Source organism: Vanacampus margaritifer, chromosome 2, assembly GCF_051991255.1.
Source record: "Vanacampus margaritifer isolate UIUO_Vmar chromosome 2, RoL_Vmar_1.0, whole genome shotgun sequence".
In the NCBI taxonomy this organism is placed as follows: domain Eukaryota; kingdom Metazoa; phylum Chordata; class Actinopteri; order Syngnathiformes; family Syngnathidae; genus Vanacampus; species Vanacampus margaritifer.
Window position 1 is genome coordinate 24,974 of NC_135433.1, and position 20,307 is coordinate 45,280.

Genomic DNA, 20,307 nt, shown 5'->3' on the forward strand with positions numbered 1-20,307 from the left:
AGAGAAAACGGGGGGGCTCACGAGGACCAAACTAGGCCGCTCCTGGTCAGAAGTGGAGCATCGTTAGAAGCTAAACCAAATGTAAGAACTGCAAACAGGCCTACACATTTTTATCCAAAATGTCTTGTCGTGTTGCCAACTTAAATGTGGTTGGGATTCGCATCTCCTGGATGGCGTCTCCATGGCAACAAGATGATGTGCTGTGCTGCTCAAATGAAATGCACACATGGCGGCTTGGCACTTTATTGAGAAAGCATGTGATGAAAAGGCCGCCGTTGGCACGAGCGCGCGCACGCGCGGAAGAAAGGGCTTCCGGGAAAAGCCGTTCTGGACTGCAAGCGAAGGACGAGCGCCCGTCGCCGTCTCTCACCGTCGCCGCCTCTCACTTGAAGAGCGCCAGACAGGCGGCGGCCAGCAGCGGCACCAGCAGCGGCATGCCGCCCACAGCCAAGGCACCGTTACACATGGTTTCCTTGCAGCAGGTGGTGCCGCCGCCCTCGCAATCCTCTTTATCTTTACAGCCCTTCTGGATCGCCTCGCCCTCGCCTGCAAGCAGCACAAAACAGCAGCAGGTTTTGCCAGCCGTCGCGTGGCCCGTTTTCCGTCGGGCTTTTCGGCTTCGGCTTCAACTCACCATTCTTGATGTTGAAACAGAAGCCGCTGGCGCATTGGCCGCTCTTGGGGCATTTGCTCAAGGTTTGAAGGCAGGTGGTGCATTCCGCTTTGTTGGCGCACCGGTAGCATTCAAACGTGGGGGAGCTGCTGTTGGTCTTGCCGTCTGAACACAAGAGACAAAATCTTTATTTGAATGAAAGACTTTCAGGTTTTGCTCAAATCCTGTTCAAAGCAAACACGAAGCAACTTTCTGGCCAAATTGAGCTTGGAATGACAATGTTGGTCTTTGCATTGACAAAGCATTCAAAAAAGAAATAAAAAAATTGTGTCGAGTAACACGAGTTGAGACTTGCCTGTAGCATTTGCTCCACCTGGTGCCACGGCGACCCGGCCCGGATTTGCGGTAGAAGATGGAGGAAGACAAGTGGTTAAGTTCTGCTTTCCTTTCCAACGCGTCACATGTGCGACATTCTGACATTTATTGACGATGCTTTGCTTTCAATTTGGACTTTCAGCGCTTTGTGTGTTTCGTGTTCAATCTTATCAATAATACATCAAAGCTACGGAAAAGAATCTGCATTGCGCAATCTTTGATCAAAGAAAAGGTTTCAAATCCACCTTTTTAGAAAAAAAGCTGCTTTGCCTCCACATGAAGCCGTCTGGGATTTGCTGCGGAGGACCAATTGTTGCCAGTTGTCCTTATTCGGACCAACAACTTGCCACAATCCACTTTCATGTTCTTACCTGTCATCAGTGGAGCGCAGAAGAGGAGGAGCCCCAAAGCAACGTTGATCTTCATCCTGTCGCTGGACAAAGGAGAGCGCTGGCGTGCTTTGCTGGAGGTCTTGCGTGGATCTGGTCTTGCGTGGATCTGGTCTTGCGTGGATCTGGTCTTGCGTGGATCTGGTCATGCGTGGATCTGGTCTTGCGTGGATCTGGTCTTGCGTGGATCTGGTCTCTTGGCTTCCGCTGGCTCGTGTGTCTGTGCGTTCGCTGGTCACTGCTTATATCCCCAACCGAGCGACTCTTTATGATGCGCATTCAACATAAAATGTCATAAAGAATGAAAGCAGCTCGACGCGTCATCAAGCCTTCAAGTTGATGCCATTGTCATCTCGCCAAAGCAAACGGATGATGATGATTGATGATGATTTTCTTTGAGGTGTTTTGTAAGCGCTTAGTGACTCATTTCTTTAGTTGGGGATTTGCCCAAATGGATTCCAAAATGGCCGCTCTCCAGCCAAGCCCCAAAACGGCCCGTTTGCACAACATTGCATCATCACGGAGAGCGAGCCGCCATTTTGCACACTTTCCGCTCGGCTACAATTTGAGGCAAATAGCGTGTGCACGTGCAACAAAACGTTTGGGATGATCGTAAACATCGCTTGTCAAAATGATTGACATCATTAATATATACACACAGAAAAAAAGGAAAAAGGAGAGCAATGATGATGACATGTCAAATCGGTAAAATTACCGAATGAGCAATACTGAGCTCTCAAAAAAATAAAAAGGAAATGATTGACCTCAGATTGGCTGTCAAATTGATTGGAACATTCATTGGATCAGCTTTGATTTTTCATGAACTCTTGACATCACTTCATATTTGTGAAGGATTTCTGCATGGCTGCGACTTCGTTCCTTTTGAATGTGAGAAGCGACGGCGTCGTTGACGAGAACCTACAAAAACAAAGCACTATTGGACCGGCAGCACTATTTGACCGGCAGCTCCGATTGACATTTCGATCCAGTTAATGACTGCATTTGATATTATTGGCTCACTGCTACCAGTAAAATGCTGCCATTTTTTCTAATACGTTGACTGTATTATTTTCATCCAAAACCTGCAGGACCCGAGTTTGACACCCATGATTTAGCGTATGTCATTTGACAACAGTCCAATTCCCCCCACCCCCCCCCCCCTAAAAAGTTTGAAGTATAAAACCTTTTTTTTTTCTGGGCTTTTTCAACTAAACATTGCCTTTACATTGGAACGAATCCGAATTGTGTCCATGAAAACGGGATTTTTTTGGGCTTGAAACAATTTCACAAGTTTCGAAAGTCGTAGTTTCAAAAAGCCAGAAAATTGTCTTTTGTGGGGGAAAAATTATTTCTTATATCTATATTTAAAAGTTTTTTTTTTTATTTGTGAGCTTACGTAACGATTCCAATTCTTCAAAAACAAAGCCTTGGCTTTCAACTTGAGTTTTTTCTATAAAAGATGTCATGAAGCAGAAAGGTGGACAAAAGGTCACCTCTTATTTCTTCAGATTAAAAAAAAAAATAAAGGCATTTATTGGGAAGGATTTTTTTCCATCATATTTCTTAAAATAAAAAATAAGTATATTAAAAAATACTATTTTGTCTCAGAAAAAGTCACATTTTATTTTGTTGAAAAAAAGACATTGAAATACATGTTGTTTTTAAAGATGTCACATTTCCTCACAGCCAACTTCAAACTTCAAACCTTCAATTTGCCATCAAGCAGGCAGCAGGATTTGCAGGCTTTCGTCTTCATTTTGGGCTTTTGTTGGACTGTAAAAAGGAAACAATCACACACAAAATGGGTTTGTTATCGTACGGAGTGAAAAATTCCAATGACAAAAACGACTCGATTGATTAGCGATCACATGTTGGCTTGAAGGGAAACAAGCAGGAGGCCAAAATCTTTTGGCTTCTTTTTCTTTTCATGAGGCGCCGTCGCAAGTACGACGCCGTCCAAACGCTTTCTTGTTCTGTCTCACAATTGGACAATAAATGTCATTTTCTTACAGAGGGAACAAAATGGACATTTGCTTTTTTTGTCTTCATACCAAACAAGCTGGATTTGTTGTTTGAAACGCGTGAAAGGGGAACACAAGAAAAAGTCCTACAGTATTTAGAGGATGTGATTTGACAACAGTAGAATTTGATGAGAATACAATTCTGTCAAAAGGACATTTTGCTCATAGGAAAAAAAAGCATTCACAAAAGTAAAAAGCCATATTTTCTTGGTGGGCGTTTTCAACTAAACATTGCCTTTAAATTGGAACAAATCCGAATTGTTTCCATGAAAACGGGATTTTTTTGGGCTTGAAACAATTTCACAAGTTTCGAAAGTCGTAGTTTCAAAAAGACCATTTGGTTCAGAAAATTGGCTTTTGTGGGGGAGTTAAGTTCAAATAAGTTCACTTTATTTGTGAAAAAAATATCTTTTTGTCTATAGTTGCTCGGGAGACGGGAAGTCTGATCATTTTTCCTAAACAAGACATTAAAAAGACATTTTTTTCGAAAGGTTGTCACATTTTCTCACAGCCAATATTTTTCTTTTGCCAGGAAAAAAAAGTGTTGCTCGCAAAAACGAGCAGCCAGCAGGATTTTGGTGGTGTTTTAATGCAAACAGAAAGAGATTTGTTGCAAACTTGCGTCAGCTAAAATAATAATAATAATAATGAATCGAGTTTGGAAAGAAAAGCCTTTGACGAAAGCACTCAAGAGAACAAAATGTAATACATTGCCGCCTTAGCAGGCTTTTCTGTTTTTTATTTAAAACCCTACTTTGAAACCCTAATTAGAAGCCGTAGTCCAGGGGTGGCCAAGTTGGGTCCTCGAGAGACACTGTCCAGCCTGTATTCCATGTTTCTCTCCACTAACACACCCGATTCATGATCAGCATAGTTATCAGGCTTCTGCAAAGCTTGCTGATGAGCTGACCATTAGATTCAGCTGTGCTGAAGGAGGGAGACATGGAAAACAGGCTGGATAGGGGCTCTCGAGGACCCAACTTGGCCACCCCTGGTGTAGATGATTGAATAGAAATGAAGGAAAAAAAGTTTTGGAAAGGAGCGGCCTCTAGTGGTCCGCCAGGGAAATGTACAAAAAGCCTTCACCCTCTTCAGTGGGGTCGATGGCGCATCACATCAGCGCCGTTTACTGCTGGCCGCGTTCCAACACTCGCACCCCCACCCCTGCGCCCCCGCTCATCGGCGGGAGGGCGTCTCGGCATTCTGAAACGCCGGCACTGAGACGGACGCTACACACTCGCAGCCTCGCAGCCTCGCAGCCTCGCACCCGTCGACGGGAACGCGCAACCGAGGGGCACAAAGGCGAAAACGCAAGTAATGGGACGCGGCCCGCACGTCGCAAACCGGAAACGGAAACAAAGTTGATGGGTGAAAAGCCGCAAGTCGGAAGTCCCGCCTCCTCGGTGACATATGGTCCATTCTTTCATGCGCTTGGCTCAATCATGAGATAAAACAAAAAAAAAACCTTTTATTTAGGAGCAATTGCTTTAGAATTTTTGCTGCAAGACATTTTCATCAAGTTCATCTTTTGTTTCCTATCCCGAAGCGCAACGTTTCTATCCCCGCAGTGGCTTACTCGGCTGGGCTTAACGTTTTTTTTCCTTTTCTTGAGCGCTTGTTGCTGTGAAAATGGAGGGAAAAAATATGTCATACACTTCAAACAAACAAAAAGACCAAAAACCGTAAACATGACAAAACTACCAAATGTATTGGAAGAGCAGTTTTCAAGATGGGCTTGCGCTTGACAAATCAACATGGAATCGAACCTGTGTCCCAATATTTCAAAGAGGATTTTTGACACCATCTTGTTTTTCCTTTTGTCATCATTTGTTGTTGTCATTTGGCTTGTTGTGCTTTTTGTTGTGTCCAGACGGTGAACAAGTACAACAATCAGTAGCACAAACTCTTCCAGCTGCTCCCTAAAGATGAGATCTTAATGAAAGGTGCGTTTTGTTTTCATCTTTTCTCTTCTTATGTCGTGCGTTCTTTTTTGTGCGCTTGTGTGTGTGTGTGTGTGTGCGTCGTTTACTCGTGCGCGCTCCTGCAAGGACGGCTCTTCATCTCCACAAACTGGTTGTGTTTCTACGCCAACCTGCTCGGGAAGGACATCAAGGTGGGCGGAGTCGCAAACCACGGCAGGGCAGCATTTCCTACTAAACACAATTTTATTGAACAAAAGCACTAGCAGGGGTACTGGGTGAACAAAAGCAAGAGCAAAAATCAAAGTAACAACAAAACACCAGTGGTGACAGCGACAATGATGCAACCAAGACTGAACAAAAGCAGGGAACTAAATACAAGCCAAGGGACGAGACAAGGAGACGAGGAGAGACACCTGGACAAGACACAAGTGGCTGGGGGAGATGATTGATGCCACAAGGGAACAGGATGACGAGTACAGGTGCAAACAAAACCTCACCAATCATAGCATCTACGACCTGTATGACCTCTGGCCTAACACTCATTAGGAGTCAGGAGATGCTGCTTAAAGGGATACTTGACTTATTGATCCATTCTCAGCAGGAAACATTTGACATTTGAATATAAATGTCATACTTTAAAAAATTCCTTTTCCCACAGAAGATGACATCACCTGTGCTCAAGAAGTAGGGAACGACCTGATCGTGGCTCACCTGTTTTCTGGGTTTGGTCAGCAAACTGAGGCATGATTGGTTGCTACCGACTTCCTCAGCACTGATGAAGTCATCTTCAGTCAACAACAAGTGTGTGTGTGGTGGTGGGGGGGGGGGTTAAAAGTATTCAAAATAATGAAGTTATCAAATTCATTCTGGACAAAATATTTCCTTTTTGTGTTTATTTCAGGCAGCAATACCAATTTACACTGTCTATGTAGAAATCTAAGAAAAACAGATTTTGTGATAATGACGATCCGACAATCTGGAAAAATAATTGTGATCTTTTTTTCTTGCTGGGTCCAAGTGAAGCGGACGGAAGGGCAGCGAGCGAGTGGGCGGTCAAGCGGGCGTGGCGTCTCACCGCTTTTAGACTTTTGGGTGTGTGTGTGTTGTGGTTTGGTGTACGCGGAGTCCAGTGGGAGGAAGAAGATGAAGACTTTGGTGGCGAGAAGGCGTCTGCTCACATTCTCGGAACGATTTCATCATGGATACAAAATGACCCTCTTTGATGTTTTGGTCACTTTGTGCAACAACAACTGATTTCTTTGACACACATTGAAAGAGTCGACGCTCCTATTTCTAAATGCGTTTATGACAATTTCTAGCCACGGCGAGCCGGCAGAGTGACAGAAGAGTCACCAAATGCAACGAGCGTCATTTTCAACAAAGACGAAGTCGCTCGGTCCGTTCCGAAGAACAACGCGATGCAAATGCTGGCGTTTCCACTTCAAGACGGCCCATTGGCTCATTTGGATGCATTTGATGTGCTTGAGGATCGATGTTGAGATTTGCACACTCAATAAGAACAAAACCTTTCTTGTTCTAATCTTTACCTTTGGGATCTGCCGTAGAGAAAATCTGGTTTTCCTCCTCAGCAGTAGTTGGTGCGACTCTGTGGCAATTTGATACATCAGCAAAAAAGAAATAAAAATCAGAGACTGATTTTTAAAAACAAAAACCAAAAATTTAGGGCTGATGCTGATTATTAGTAGTCAAGGAAGCCAATGAGCGATATTTGAAGCCGATACTCGTTTTAGTAAAGAAAAAAAAGAGGGAATGGGTGAGGACAATAGGTGTCAAATCATCTAAATCTACAAGATGCATTATTGATTATTGAACACATTTTCAGACTTTTCCAAATGTTTCAAAAATATAATAATCATTTTTTTGTCTTGGACAATAGACTAGATTCCTAAAAAAAAAGAAAAAGGTTCAGGGACTCCCAAGGTTATCAGTATGTCTTAAAAAGTTCAAATGAAACGTAAATAAGTAAATATTGTAGCTCTTTATAGTTTTCTACAGTAAATATTTTTTATGTCCAAATGTAAAAAAGCTTGAAATCTTAAATGTTGCCATTTCTTTGTTTTAATGTGAAACAAAAACAAATGGTTCAGAAGGTTCTCAGGGTCAGGTCAGCAGCAGCTCTTATAAAGCTACCTGAAAATGTAAATAAATAGTTCCCTCGGATTAAAATGGTTTTATCTTTTGAAAAAAGCCCAATATCGACACGTCAGTCTATCCCCAATTTTTTATTTTTTTTTTATCTGCCTCAGAACGAAAGTTTGTTGTTCACAATTGTTTGTCATTGTGTTCAATGAAAATGACATTTTATATATCAAAAGTACGAGCGGTATTGGTACTCAGCTTTTGTGAGTACTTACTCAAGGAGTGAATACTTGTACTGGTATCGGTCTGAAAAGAAGTGGTATCGAGTGTCCAGCATTGTTGGCGTGCTGCATCAAAGTCGTCCCACCAGTTTTTCATGATGATAACTTTTGCTCCAAGGGCTTCTAGCACGTCGTCTTTTTATTTTTTATTTTTTATTTTTTTTTGGAACAGTATATGAGTTTGTTTATTTTTTTTCGATCCCGTCATCCGGCTGTCTTGCCTTTGCAATTGATCGGCTTGCGATTGTGTCGCCTTGTTGTCGAAACTTGTCATCAAAATGGCCATCGTGTGACTTTGCGCACGAGGAAGTCGTCGGTACTTGAGACAAAAGCGGAATGACTTCTTTCTTTTTTTCCAAAATGGACGCACGCCTCATTGGAAGAATGCGCCAACATAACTTCACCTTTTGTGCCTCCAACACAAACGGCAACTAAGATAACTTTCGTTGGAGGAATTCAAAAGTGGCCTTTCCCGTTGTTCAGTTGCAAGATTCAATAAGTCGTCAAGACTTCTTTCATTTTGAAAAATGTCTTTTTATAAACAATAACTAGTATTTGCTAACACAATGATTTGAAAGTAAACTTTTGTGCAAACAAAGGATAACTTTTGTTTTTAGTATTCGACTATGCTGTTTTTTTTTCTTTTCAATGAATCTGATGAAGAAAAACATTTTCAATTTTCATGCCTTCATTCAAAAACTTTCAAAAACTTTTCAAAAATTCACAAGCATAAATTGATTATGATTCAGTTATTGCTTGAAAATGTTGACCATTGTTTTCCACAATCAAAGCCGAAGTTTTGGAAAATGTACAAAAATGATCAGCTTTCATGGAATTGCGTGACGTTAAATGAATTTCGTGCAAAGTTCGGGAGACATTTCATTGGTCCCGCATACGCAGGCAACTTTGTTTAAAAAAAAAAGCAAAACAGTGACTACATTTTAATCAAGCCAACTAACTATGAAATACACTGGTGTAAAAATGACAGCGCTTCTAAAGTGGACCTGATGGAAAAAGAACGGCGCACCCTTGTGGCCATCCGTTGCCGCTGCGTGAAGTCATGTTGCGTGTAAATGGCGTGACGAGGCGCGCGTGCTCGCTGGTTGTGCTGCAGATTAAAGAGTGCGCGGCGGAGGATGAAAGAGGAATAAATGAATTTTGTCCTCTTTGCGTGTTCCAAAAATGAAGATAGATTTAATGTAAGAAAAATACACCTTTGCAAAAATGATTTTTAATCAAACAGAGAATCTCTGGACAAATAACTGCCTCTAATCATCACTTAAACAACAAGTCAAGTGGCGTCTTCACGTGGCGTCTTCACGTGGCGTCGTCACGTGGCGTCGTCACGTGGCGTCGTCACGTGGCGTCGTCACGTGGCGTCGTCACGTGGCGTCGTCACGTGGCGTCGTCAAGTGACATCATCCGTCATGTGGCGTCGTCAAGTGGCGTCGTCAAGTGGCGTCGTCAAGTGGCGTCGCCACGTGGCGTCGTCAAGTGGCGTCGTCAAGTGGCGTCGTCAAGTGACATCATCCGTCACTTGGCGTCGTCAAGTGGCGTCATCACGTGGCGTCGTCAAGTGACATCATCCGTCATGTGGCGTCGTCAAGTGGCGTCGCCACGTGGCGTCGTCACGTGGCGTCGCCACGTGGCGTCGTCAAGTGGCGTCGTCAAGTGACATCATCCGTCATGTGGCGTCGTCAAGTGGCGTCGTCACGTGGCAAAAACAGTCGTCAAAAACAGCACTTTTGTTAAATCTACTGCCTATGAAGAATAAAGCCAGTAGTTTAATAGTACTATACTGAATTTCATCTATTTTTTTCATTCCCCCTTTGCTTATTTGCATCATGTTGAATCGCATCATATCTATATCTCATATCGACGTGGCGTCGTCACGTGGCGTCGTCACGTGGCGTCGTCACGTGGCGTCGTCACGTGGCGTCGTCACGTGGCGTCGTCACGTGGCGTCGTCACGTGGCGTCGTCAAGTGACATCATCCGTCATGTGGCGTCGTCAAGTGGCGTCGTCACGTGGCGTCGTCACGTGGCGTCGTCACGTGGCGTCGTCACGTGGCGTCGTCACGTGGCGTCGTCACGTGGCGTCGTCACGTGGCGTCGTCAAGTGACATCATCCGTCATGTGGCGTCGTCACGTGGCGTTGTCAAGTGGCGTCATCACGTGGCGTCGTCACGTGGCGTCGTCACGTGGCGTCGTCATGTGGCGTCGTCAAGTGACATCATCCGGCATGTGGCGTCGTCAAGTGGCGTCGTCAAGTGGCGTCGTCACGTGGCGTCGTCACGTGGCGTCGTCACGTGGCGTCGTCACGTGGCAAAAACAGTCGTCAAAAACAGCACTTTTGTTCAATCTACTGCCTATGAAGAATAAAGCCAGTAGTTTAGTAGTACTATACTGAATTTCATATTTTTTTATATCTATTTTTTTCATTCCCCCTTTGCTTATTTGCATCATGTTGAATCGCATCGTATCGCAACAAATTGCATCATATCTTATCGGATCGCATTGATTTGAATTCAATGATTATCGCATCGTGAAGACGGTGAATCGCATGGCATCGCATCGCCAGAAAATTCCACGTATCGTTAAAGTATCGTATCGCTGGCAGTGCATCGAGATGCGTATCGAATCGTTTCACACCCCTACTGCAAAGTAGTGATGGCCAAATGGAAACTGCGTTTTGGTACGTACCGGAACCCGGTCGGAACTTGCGATTCCAATCAGTTCTGTATTGATTATCCGTCAATCAATCAAATGATTACAATTTTATTTCGCATTGAAGTGTATTAAAAACGTTATGTTTCCATTCTTTTTCCTGTTGATTAACAAATGCTTATTTGATTGATTGATTGATTGATCCGATGACGTGGCGCTCTTGTGTGATCTTCGACTGTCACTGGAGTGTGAAGCGCTTGGGATGAAGATCAGCACCTCCAAATCCGAGACCATGGTCCTCAGTCGGAAAAGGCTGGCGTGTCCTCTCCGGGTCGGGTCCGAGTGCCCCAAGTGGACTTGTTGAGGCGTGAGGGGAAGTCTGGCTTCCCGCCTAAAAGCAGCTGCCGCCGCGACCCGTAACCGGATGGTGAGTGGTCGTAAATGGATGGATGTTTATTTGGTATGATTTTGTCATTTACACACAAAAACACGACAACGGTTTCAAACTACATTAGTTAAAAAATAAAAATAAAAAAAACGGCCGAAATCCGAGAAGATGTCCTGGTGAGGAGCTGAAATCAGACAAAGTTTGTTGCTCAGGAATTCATTTGGACAAAGCAAGGAAGATTTCTCTTTTCAATCTACAAATTGTTTTAAGGGCCAGAAATGGGAGTTGTCCTGAATTCATTTGAAAACAATCATTTTTTTGTTGCAAAAAGTACACTCAAGCTTCCGTTTAATTCTGCTCAAGTCATTTGCTTTACAAATGCGCACGTGTGTGTGTTGCTAGGCAGAAGCGGATCGCAACGGTGCCTCTCGCGTGACGTCATCACCAACTAGTGGCCAATTTATGAACTGATGAGAAATCAAATGGCTCAAAATGTATCCACGAGGAAAACGTGAAAGATCCTGCAACGTTAATCGTTCGAACAAAAACGTCAATCGTTATTAATCTTGCATTTCTCTTGAGTGACCACCAAGTGTCGAAGCTGTGTTGTTATGCCGGCTGTTGCCATGGTTACCAAATCAGCATCGGAACAAAACAAAACGTTGAGCTCTTTTAACGACATTTATTTGATTTGAATTTATTTTTTTGCATTATTTTCTGGTGTCCGACATTGGATTTGTTCCGCCGAATAGTTGAAATCTCCAGCAGGTTATTTGCGGAGAAATGTCCAAAAGAAAAAAAGCCTGATAACTTAACAATACTGTTTATTACACACGTGTGCTTACATGTTTATATGTGGATGGATGCATGGAGGTCAAAGGTCACGGTCTTCTCGTTTGGATTACACACACAAAATGAATATTAAGGCACAAAGTTGTTACAAATCACAGGTTAAGTACGTCTTCACTTCAGTCGCTTGACGAGAAAGAACATGAAAGAAAAAAATAAGTCAAAATCAAAAAGGAACACTCACACGTATTGTATGCACATGACATCATCATCATCATCATCATCATCATCGACGTTAGCGTTAGCACCAGTGTATCAGAGCAAATGTACAAAAGTCGCATGGAGTCAGAGTGACGTCATCACGTGAGGCGGGACCGGGATGAGCGACTGCTCGCCCGCCCGCCCGCCGCCGTGTTTGGCAAACGCGTCTACCTAGCTTAGCATCTAGCGCTAGCTCAGTCGCTAGTGGAGGCCACGTCGTCACGCGCGACCACAACATCAAACAAACATCAGGCAGCGGCCATGATGGCGGGAAACTGCCAGTGGGAGGGACTTCCTGAGTGAAGTCACATGACATCACGTGACCACGCCAACGTTACCAAACGCCACCTGAGCGATTATTGTGGGAAAGTGACCAATCGTGGATTTGCTGGAAATTGTTTGAAAGGGGAAACGCGATCGTTTGAGGTCAGAGGTTACTTTGGTCTGCCGTGTAACTGCACAAAAGTTGGTCGTTTCTTTCTGCACTCTTCAATCAAAGTGTTTTTTCCCCCAAAAAAAAAATGATATCCGATTTATTGAACCATCTTCATTTCTTCCATGTCCAGCTTCAGCTCCGTCTTTTCGTACCCGGTTCTCACTAGTAAGATCATTCAGTGCACTAGTGGAACAACGGCATCGTCCTAGTTACGTTTGCCACTCGCGCTGGCACTTTTGGCCTACTAGTATTAATTCTTTAAACCTACTAATGTGCCGCACTAGCGACACGACGAGGCTGCAACATGAGGCATTTTCCACGCACGCACTAGTAACCTCGCAGCCCCCCATTTTTAAAAATTTTTTTTTTTGCTGATATCCTGTTAAGGTCCATGTACTAGTTAAACATCTTTGGCATCCTCGTGACACAAAATACTGGTTTACAGCTTAACCTCCAGTTGCACTAGTAGCAAGCAGATGTGAACAGTTTTGCAGTCACATGCAGTTATTCTGCTAGTGCACACTAGTTGTACTAGTTTCTTGAATAGTTTTAAGAGTGAGGTCAAAGAGGGTACTAGTACAACCTGGACCTAATACTAGTTCAGAAAGAGCTCCAATAAATGCTCAGGCAAAGTCAACTTTTATTTCAAGCACACTAGTTTGGGAATGTATTTTAATTTAAGGGCCATGTAACACTAGTGCACTGCACTAGTATGCACTTACTAGTAGGGCAACGATATGTCACTAGCGAGGCAAAACTGTGCACTAGTTGCCAACTGCATGCTACTAGAACTACTCGTGACATGATCACATCTGACTGGTTAACATCAAATGCTTTACTAGTGTGTACTAGTAGCATTTGGATGCCAACAAGTGCAGTTTCATGTCATTAGTAACATGAAGTTGTGCAACATTATTGAAAAAAACCTTGCGACTGACTTCAATTGATGAGTTTGTTTTTCCTTTCATTCATGGTTTCATCATCAGCGGTCCCGTTTGGAACGAAACACACGCAGCTGGAAATGGAAGACATCCGACGCCATCCGACGGCAAAATGCAGGAAGACGTAAACGGTGACGACGCCACCGACGACCATAAAAAGAGCGGGAAACCGGCAGTGGAGGGGAGGGGCTTCCCGCCGTGCAGTCTCGTGGGATTGGCTGGTGGGATGGTGGTGGGCGGTGCTTGCGCGCAGTTCAAACAAAAAGACAAAAAAGAAGAATCAAGGTGTGGTTTTGGCGTGTGCGCGCGCGTGCGCGTGCGTGCGTGCGTGCGCGCGCTTAGGCCTTCTCCAGGGATGGCGTGTTGAAGCAGCCGTCGGGCAGCGTGTTCTTGATGTCGTTGAGGTTGGCGATGTCGGCGCGGATCTCTCGGATCTGCCGGTCGTAGTCGCCGATCATGGCCTCCTGCGTGCGCGCCACGTCGTTGAGCTCCCTCAACTTCCTGTCCAGCTGGCTGTCGGCCATCTTGTCCTTGGCGCGCCGCAGCGACTCGTCCATTTGCGTCAGTTTGCCGGCGTCCACTTTGTCGATGTTGCCTGAGGGACACGCGCCGCCAAAAGGTCAGAGCGCCGCTCGCTTTTGCAAATGGCCGCCAAATACAAAAGTCAGCTCAACCTTTGGTTTCTCCGTGAAACAAACGAAAAGTGACACCAATTCAGGGCTGTCACTATTGAATCTTTTTAACGCATTTACTGCCATCGACGATTATAGACGTCAAAAATTTATTTAAATTACTTTAACACCCCCCCACACACACTTTTGTAAACTAGCGTATGAAAACCTCGAATTTTAGAACAAATACAAAATCTGTGATTAATCGTGAGTAACTATTGAAGTCATGTGATTAATTACAATTGAAAATTTGAATGGCTTGATTGATAAAAAATTCAGGACGTCATGTGATTCAAATTTGTAATCATAATTAATCACATGACTTCACTCGTTAACTCACAAGTTTTATATCTGTTCTAAATGTACACTAAAAACCAAATCTAAAAAGGTCGCCATCTACTGATTACTACTCATCTTTTGCGTTGACTTCTTTGTGGATTTCACTTTTTTTTGGGAACGGAAGCTCATCAAAGAGGGAAGATTGACAAAATGTCTTTGAGAATTCATTGAATACATGAAAAAAAAAGCAAAGAGCTTGACAGACTTTCATCTTAATTACCGAGTTGCTCCAGCAGGGCGGCGATGGTGCTGAGGACCGTCTTGACGGCGCTTTTGGCCTTGCGGGCGTTGTCTTCGGCTTCCTTGGCGCTGGCCGACGCCTGCGGGAAAGTCGGGCGGCATGTCAGCGACATTCATCCAACGGCCACGTCGGGCGCACGCGTCACATGACCGCAAATGACCATCGTGTTAATGTACAGTAAACGACTGCAATGCAAGTTTTTCTTACTGGTGTTAACTGAACCTCAAAACGTGTCCTCGTTTCCTCGTAAAGTCATTTGAAGGGGAAACAATGATGCTAAACATGGATTTGGGTTGAGGTCATTTCTTGCCACCAGATGGCATTAGTGTTTCATGTTGGACATCGGTGACAGGAACAGTACGTTTTTCTTTCCCAACGGAGAGCAAATTAATTGGAAAATGAAACAACTTGTGTTCCTTGTCATTTACTCGTCAGCGTTCCCCACAAATACATTGAAAAAAAGTGTTATGTGTTGCGAAATGTTGCTAAATGCTAAGCTAAATGGCCTTGTGATTTCATTGTGCGTAAAAAAAAGCACAAATGAGATTTCGACTTTCGAATGGCACGAGGAGGAACGTCGTGACGTCACGTGATCGGATTTGCTCGCTTCGCTCGTACCATGGCGGCCATCATCATGTCCTGGTCGGTTTCGGCCTTCTTCCTGCTCAGCTGCTCCTCGGCGGCGCTCAGCTGCTCCATCATGACGTCCACCTCGCCGTCCAGCTTGTCGGCGTCCCGCAGGGCCTTCTCGGCGTCCTCTTTGGTTTGGGCCGAGCCCTGCCGGGAGGCGAGACGTCAACGGCCCGCTCGGGTTCCAAAGCTACGCTAAGTTCCCGCCAAAGAGGAAATGGGGCGCGACCCTGGGAGGGTGGGGCTTGTCAACATTTTTCAAAGCAAAGGTCATGAGGTCATCTCCAAAGTTCATTTCAAGGGACGTTCAAAGTGATCTGAGAACGTCCAACGAAAGACCTTCGCAAAGTCATTTTTTTTTTCCACTTGCTGTGGACGGAAGACGAACGAGCGGGTGAGGGCCAATCACGAGCCACGATCGGTCGTCGCCCGATTCCTCATCACAGGTGAGCTCGTCTCCCGTAAGAGGACGAACGACTTTGTCAAGGTTTTTCATTGGACGTGAAAAATCTCATCTGATCGACTCCAAACTCCCGCTCCGAATTGTTGATTATTTTTGGTGAAAGGTCAGCCGACCTTTGCGGCGAGCCGCCACCCACCTTCTGCACGTTGCCGGCGATGCGCTCCGCCTCCTCCGCCTTGGCCTTGGCGTGCCTGGCGTCAGCATCGGCGTTTCCCAGCGCCGCCTCGGCCTGCCGCGTCTTGGCGTTGGCGGCCGCCACGGTGGCGTTGATGGCCGGGATCCTCTTCAGCGCGTCCTCGGCCGCCGTCTTGTTGTCGTTGACGCGCTGGTCAAAGTCTGCCGGGAACAAGAAGAAGAAGAAGCGGCCGACGGCGTGAGTGGCTGCAAAGAAGGCGGGCTGTGGCTTGGGCGGGGGCGGGGCCGGCACCTCGCAGGTCGTCCAGGATGTTCTCGGCCTCGCGGAAGGTGGACTGAGCCTTCTTGGCCGCCTCCTCCGCCGTGGCCTTGGCGGCGTCGGCGCGGGCCAGCAGCTGGTCGGCCGTCTGACGCAACAAAAGTCATTTCAAGAAAAAAAAAAGGCAATACTTTTACGTGTCAAAATGGAGTTAAAAGCTCGCCAGGTGAATCTACGGGAGGTCAAACTGATTACAGTTGTGCCTGTGATTTAAGAGTTCCATTCGGTCCACGATGATGCTCGTAACTCAAAACTTTCAAAATGACATAGTTTGCTTTCTGAATAATCGAGCTGCCAAAAGTCTTTCTTTTTTTTTTGGAAATGTTTCATGCGTGTGAATGTTGCATTTAATACGTGAGCAAAATTCATTGAACGTTTTTGAATGAGCGCCGCTTTACGGACATGTTTGTTTATGTGCCGCTTTGCTTTTCTCTCCCGCTTGTCGTGCTGTGGGACGGACGTGACGGAAACGGAAGCGCCGTGACGCGTTCAACAAAAGACTTGCTCGCAAGCCAAGCCGCGTTTCACGGCAGCACGACGAGGACGCCGCCGGACCTTGTAAGCCGCGTCTGGACGCTACAATTAGCACGTTAGCATGCGCGTCCATCGCAATGTGATGGACGTCTTGTTTGCGACGCGCACGCATGCAGCAGCAAAAAGATGTTTTTTGCAGGACCTCAAAGATCCGCCAGTGCTTCAAGCATTCAAAACGTTAGCCATCTATGATGTAATAATTAGCGCGTCGCTAAAGGAAGCTCATTTGCGGCAAATGCCGGTCCAGAAAGTCACAACGCTGCCGCAGTTTGGCTTTAGCCGCTGATGCTAGCAAGCTAGCGAGCACCACGCGAGCTCGCAAGTGGGAGTGGCTAAGTTGTCGCGAGGCGGCTCGGGGCTTGCGTCACCTGCTGCTCACTGCGACCTTTCTCCAGAAGTTTGCGGACTTCCCGCTCTTTGGGCGCCAGGTCGGCCCTCAGCTCGTTGTACTCCTTCTCCGCCTTGTCGATCAGACCGTCCAAGTCCGACGCCTCCTTCCTGATCTTGTTGGCCTCCTCCTGCAAACAGGAAGCGGGCGCGTTTACGAGTGGCGCGGCGGCGGCGGGCGGCGGCGGGCGGCGGCAGGCGGCGGCGGCGGCGTGACCTCCAGGGCGAGCGTGTGGAAGGGCGGCAGGCCGGTGAGGTTGGCGAAGATGTCGACGGCGTGCTTTCCCGCCTCCTCGGCCTCCGCTTGGACTTTGTTGGCTTGCTTGTCCAAACTCGTGGCCAGCTCCAGCGCGTCTTTGTATCTGGACAGCAGGAAGGACGCCGGCATGACGGAAAAGTCTTACGCTTCACTTTCACAACTTTGAGCCCGTCCTGGACGAGGGGTGTTGAAAAAAAAAAAATGAAAAAAAGTTGATTCGTCGACATATGGCGATATCTCTGACTTCTTCTCCAGAGTCCAACGGCGTCGCCGGCTGTTTAGCGGACGAGTTGAAGCACGCGACTGCCTTGCTAATTAACGAGACGGCGACGGCGTCGGAACAAGCAGCGCTAATTATTGAAATAATCATCAAAATGCTTTCATGCAAGGTAATGCTTATGTTTCATACGTAAGCATTTGAATATTTTCATGAGTTTGCTGAATTGTCGACTTTTTGGGTTTTCTTCCCGCACAACTTGCGACGCACGCCGTCGGCCGCTTCTTGGGCATGTTCGACGTTTCTACCGCCGGCGTCGTGCTCACATTTGCAGTGGAAGGAAAAGAAATGCCGCTGAAATCTTTTCATTTTATTGAATGAATCACCCGACAAAAGTCAGCGTCTTTGTAAAATCTCAGTCTGAGACGAGGACAGCAATATTTGAGTTTTGACTTTTGCTCTTTTAATGTCATTACTTTTCAGGGTGGTTCGTTTTTATGAAATGCTTAGTTTGAGTCTACTTTTGAGTTTGTTTCAGTATTCATTTTCATTTCCTGTGTATTATTTGTGCGCAATATTTCAAAGTAAGAGCTGGCGTTGCATTTTGGCGGATTGAAATGAAAAAGTCTAAAGTCCAGCATGCAAAAGTGTCGTGACATCATCTGAAGGTGCTTTCCTATTGGCTGCTGCTCGATGACATCACGTCCGTGTCACACGCTTTCATACGTCTTTATTCCGGTTAATATCCAAATAAATTGATTTAAAGTCATCCCCAAAGGCTCGCTTATCAAAGACTAAAAGCAAGGACATTTTTGCTAGAATTACAGATTAGTTTGCGTTTTTTAAATAGCGTTTTTATTTTTATTTCATTCACGAAATTGTTTTACTTTTTCCGTTCACTAAAATAACCTCGAAGTGGCCTGAAGACTAAAAAGTCTCCGACTTTGGATGTGAGCTGGCGGAGACTTTACGAGCGTTTTCTCTCGTTTGTCTTCATAGTCGAGAGTTTTCAGACGTCGGAAGAGCCGCTGATGTGAGCCGAGGGAAGGCGGAGCCGCGCCGACTCTTGGGGATGAGCCCGCCCCCCCCACCGGGCGCTCATCGGCGAGCCCCGCCTCCAGACCCGATCGACGGGCATCTCGTCTCCCAAACTTTTGCACCTACTTCCTGTTGAGCTCGTCAATCTGCTGAGCCGTCTTGGCCTCGCCGTCCAGCGTCTTGAGGAGGAGCTTGTACGCTTTGGCCGACGTGTCGTTGGCGTCCTTGGCGATCTTCTCGATCTGGTCGGCGTCCATCTCGTGCCTGCGCCAAAGACAGCCGTCACGCCGTGCGCTCGTCTGAATCGATGAGTGGAGCGCCGATAGCCCCTGCGAGCCGCTGAAGTCGCAGGGCGGCCATCTTGCTCCTCCCAACTCGCGAGCACACTACTGCAGAAGGCAGGGGTGTCCGAGTCAGGACGGCGAGAGCCCCAATTCAGCCGTTTCCCTCCACTAACACACCTGATTGATGACTCATCTGCAAAGCTTGCTGATGAGCTGATGATTAGATTCAGCTGTGCTGAAGGAGGGAAACGTGGAAAACAGGCTGGATAGGGGAGGGGCTCTCCAGGACCCGACTTGGGCACCCCTGCTACAAGCTATACGGTCTGCGGACGCTTGAGACCGACACAGCTCGTAGGCAATTAGCATCGGGCCGAGGGGGAGGGCCGGAGGCCTTGTGGCAGGTTGCTCGCAATTTTTGAACGGGTACAAAATCAATACAAATAACAAGTGGACGGTTCGAGCTGCTTCGAAGACCCCCTTTTTCTGTGACCGCTCAGTTTCTTACAGCACAACATTAGATTTGGCATCTTTTGTTGAATGGCAGTTATCATTCTTTCACACAAAAAGTATGTTCATCCTGTAAACATCATTAACATGTCATTTATACGTGGATTTAAGGCAAGTAGTAAAATGCGTGACGTCCTCTTGTTGATGTTGAACAAAATGTCAAACGTGATCAGTCACGCCGTTGCAACCAAGTACGGTCTCAAATGTTCTACTGTAAACGTATGGGATGGTTTGCCGAGAAAGGTTTTTGGGGAGGAGCAATATGACGGCTTGGGAGCAGTGGCCCCGCCCCCTTCTTACTTGTCGGCCAGTTTGCGCGCTTCCTCTGCCAGCAGCGTCAAATTGTTGGGACCGCCGTCGCCGCTCGGAGATTTGATGTCCTGAAAGCAGAGCTTGAGAAGGCGTTGCACAACGGCGGCGGGGGCGGGGGCGGGACCCTCACCACTTTGCCGATGGCGTCCTTGGCCTTGTCCAGCTCCTGCCGGGCGCGGTCGATCAGGTTCTCGGCCTGCCGCACTCGGTTACGCGCCACGTCGGCCTGCGCGCCCGTCTGCTCCACCGTGCCGCGGACGTTCTGCAGGCGCTTCCACTGCGTCGTCAGCGAGCCGTTGATGGCGTTCAGACGCTCCAGCAGGCCTCGGTCCACGTCTGAGCGGGACCGGCGGCACAAGAACGCAACAAAACACTAAAGTCAGAACAGAAGCTCTCGTACGCGGCAAATGATTTATCTCCAGAATAAAAAACTTCTTTTTTATCATTGTTATTATTTATTCACAATGATTATTTCACACATCAACGATGAACTCATTGACTGGCAGCCCTTTTGACTGAAGCAACCCCCTTCGCTCCCAGCTGCAGGCCTTCAAGTAAAGACACTTTTTGGGGGGAGCGGTGGTGCAGTGTCCAACGTGCCGATTGGTTGTTGGGCCGACATCAAGCCATTAATTACTACTGGATTTGTGGCCGTGGCTGGACTGGCCATTTGGGAAACTCCTGAAATTCCCGATGGCCAGTCCGCCCCAAATGTCAGCTCTTGTCTTTCATGATCCATTTCTATTTTGTTTTTTTATTGCAGTCCCGTCTCGTGCTACAGCTATTGAA

At 46.4% G+C, this 20,307-nt stretch overlaps 2 protein-coding genes across 2 annotated transcripts in view; both read right to left on the bottom strand.

The window, feature by feature from the left end:
• Positions 1 to 229: 229 nt before the first annotated feature.
• Positions 230 to 1,608, bottom strand: LOC144045089 (uncharacterized). Its single transcript, XM_077559894.1, has 4 exons — positions 1,360 to 1,608; positions 969 to 986; positions 635 to 778; positions 230 to 546 (listed from the first exon to the last, which is right to left on the bottom strand). The coding sequence occupies exons 1-4, from the start codon at positions 1,412 to 1,414 to the stop codon at positions 383 to 385; spliced, it is 381 nt and encodes a 126-aa protein (XP_077416020.1). The 5' UTR covers positions 1,415 to 1,608; the 3' UTR covers positions 230 to 382.
• A 9,954-nt stretch (positions 1,609 to 11,562) lies between these two features.
• Positions 11,563 to 20,307, bottom strand: part of lamc1 (laminin, gamma 1) — a 38,197-nt gene continuing 29,452 nt past the window's right edge. Inside the window, exons 19-28 of the mRNA XM_077556267.1 lie at positions 19,649 to 19,854; positions 19,507 to 19,586; positions 18,542 to 18,679; positions 17,119 to 17,263; positions 16,883 to 17,032; positions 15,954 to 16,068; positions 15,663 to 15,862; positions 15,052 to 15,210; positions 14,413 to 14,512; positions 11,563 to 13,777 (exon numbers count right to left, since the gene is read on the bottom strand). Of these exons, the coding sequence (XP_077412393.1) occupies positions 13,521 to 13,777; positions 14,413 to 14,512; positions 15,052 to 15,210; positions 15,663 to 15,862; positions 15,954 to 16,068; positions 16,883 to 17,032; positions 17,119 to 17,263; positions 18,542 to 18,679; positions 19,507 to 19,586; positions 19,649 to 19,854 (1,550 nt within the window). The 3' untranslated portion in view covers positions 11,563 to 13,520. The remainder of the gene's footprint in view (positions 13,778 to 14,412; positions 14,513 to 15,051; positions 15,211 to 15,662; positions 15,863 to 15,953; positions 16,069 to 16,882; positions 17,033 to 17,118; positions 17,264 to 18,541; positions 18,680 to 19,506; positions 19,587 to 19,648; positions 19,855 to 20,307) is intronic.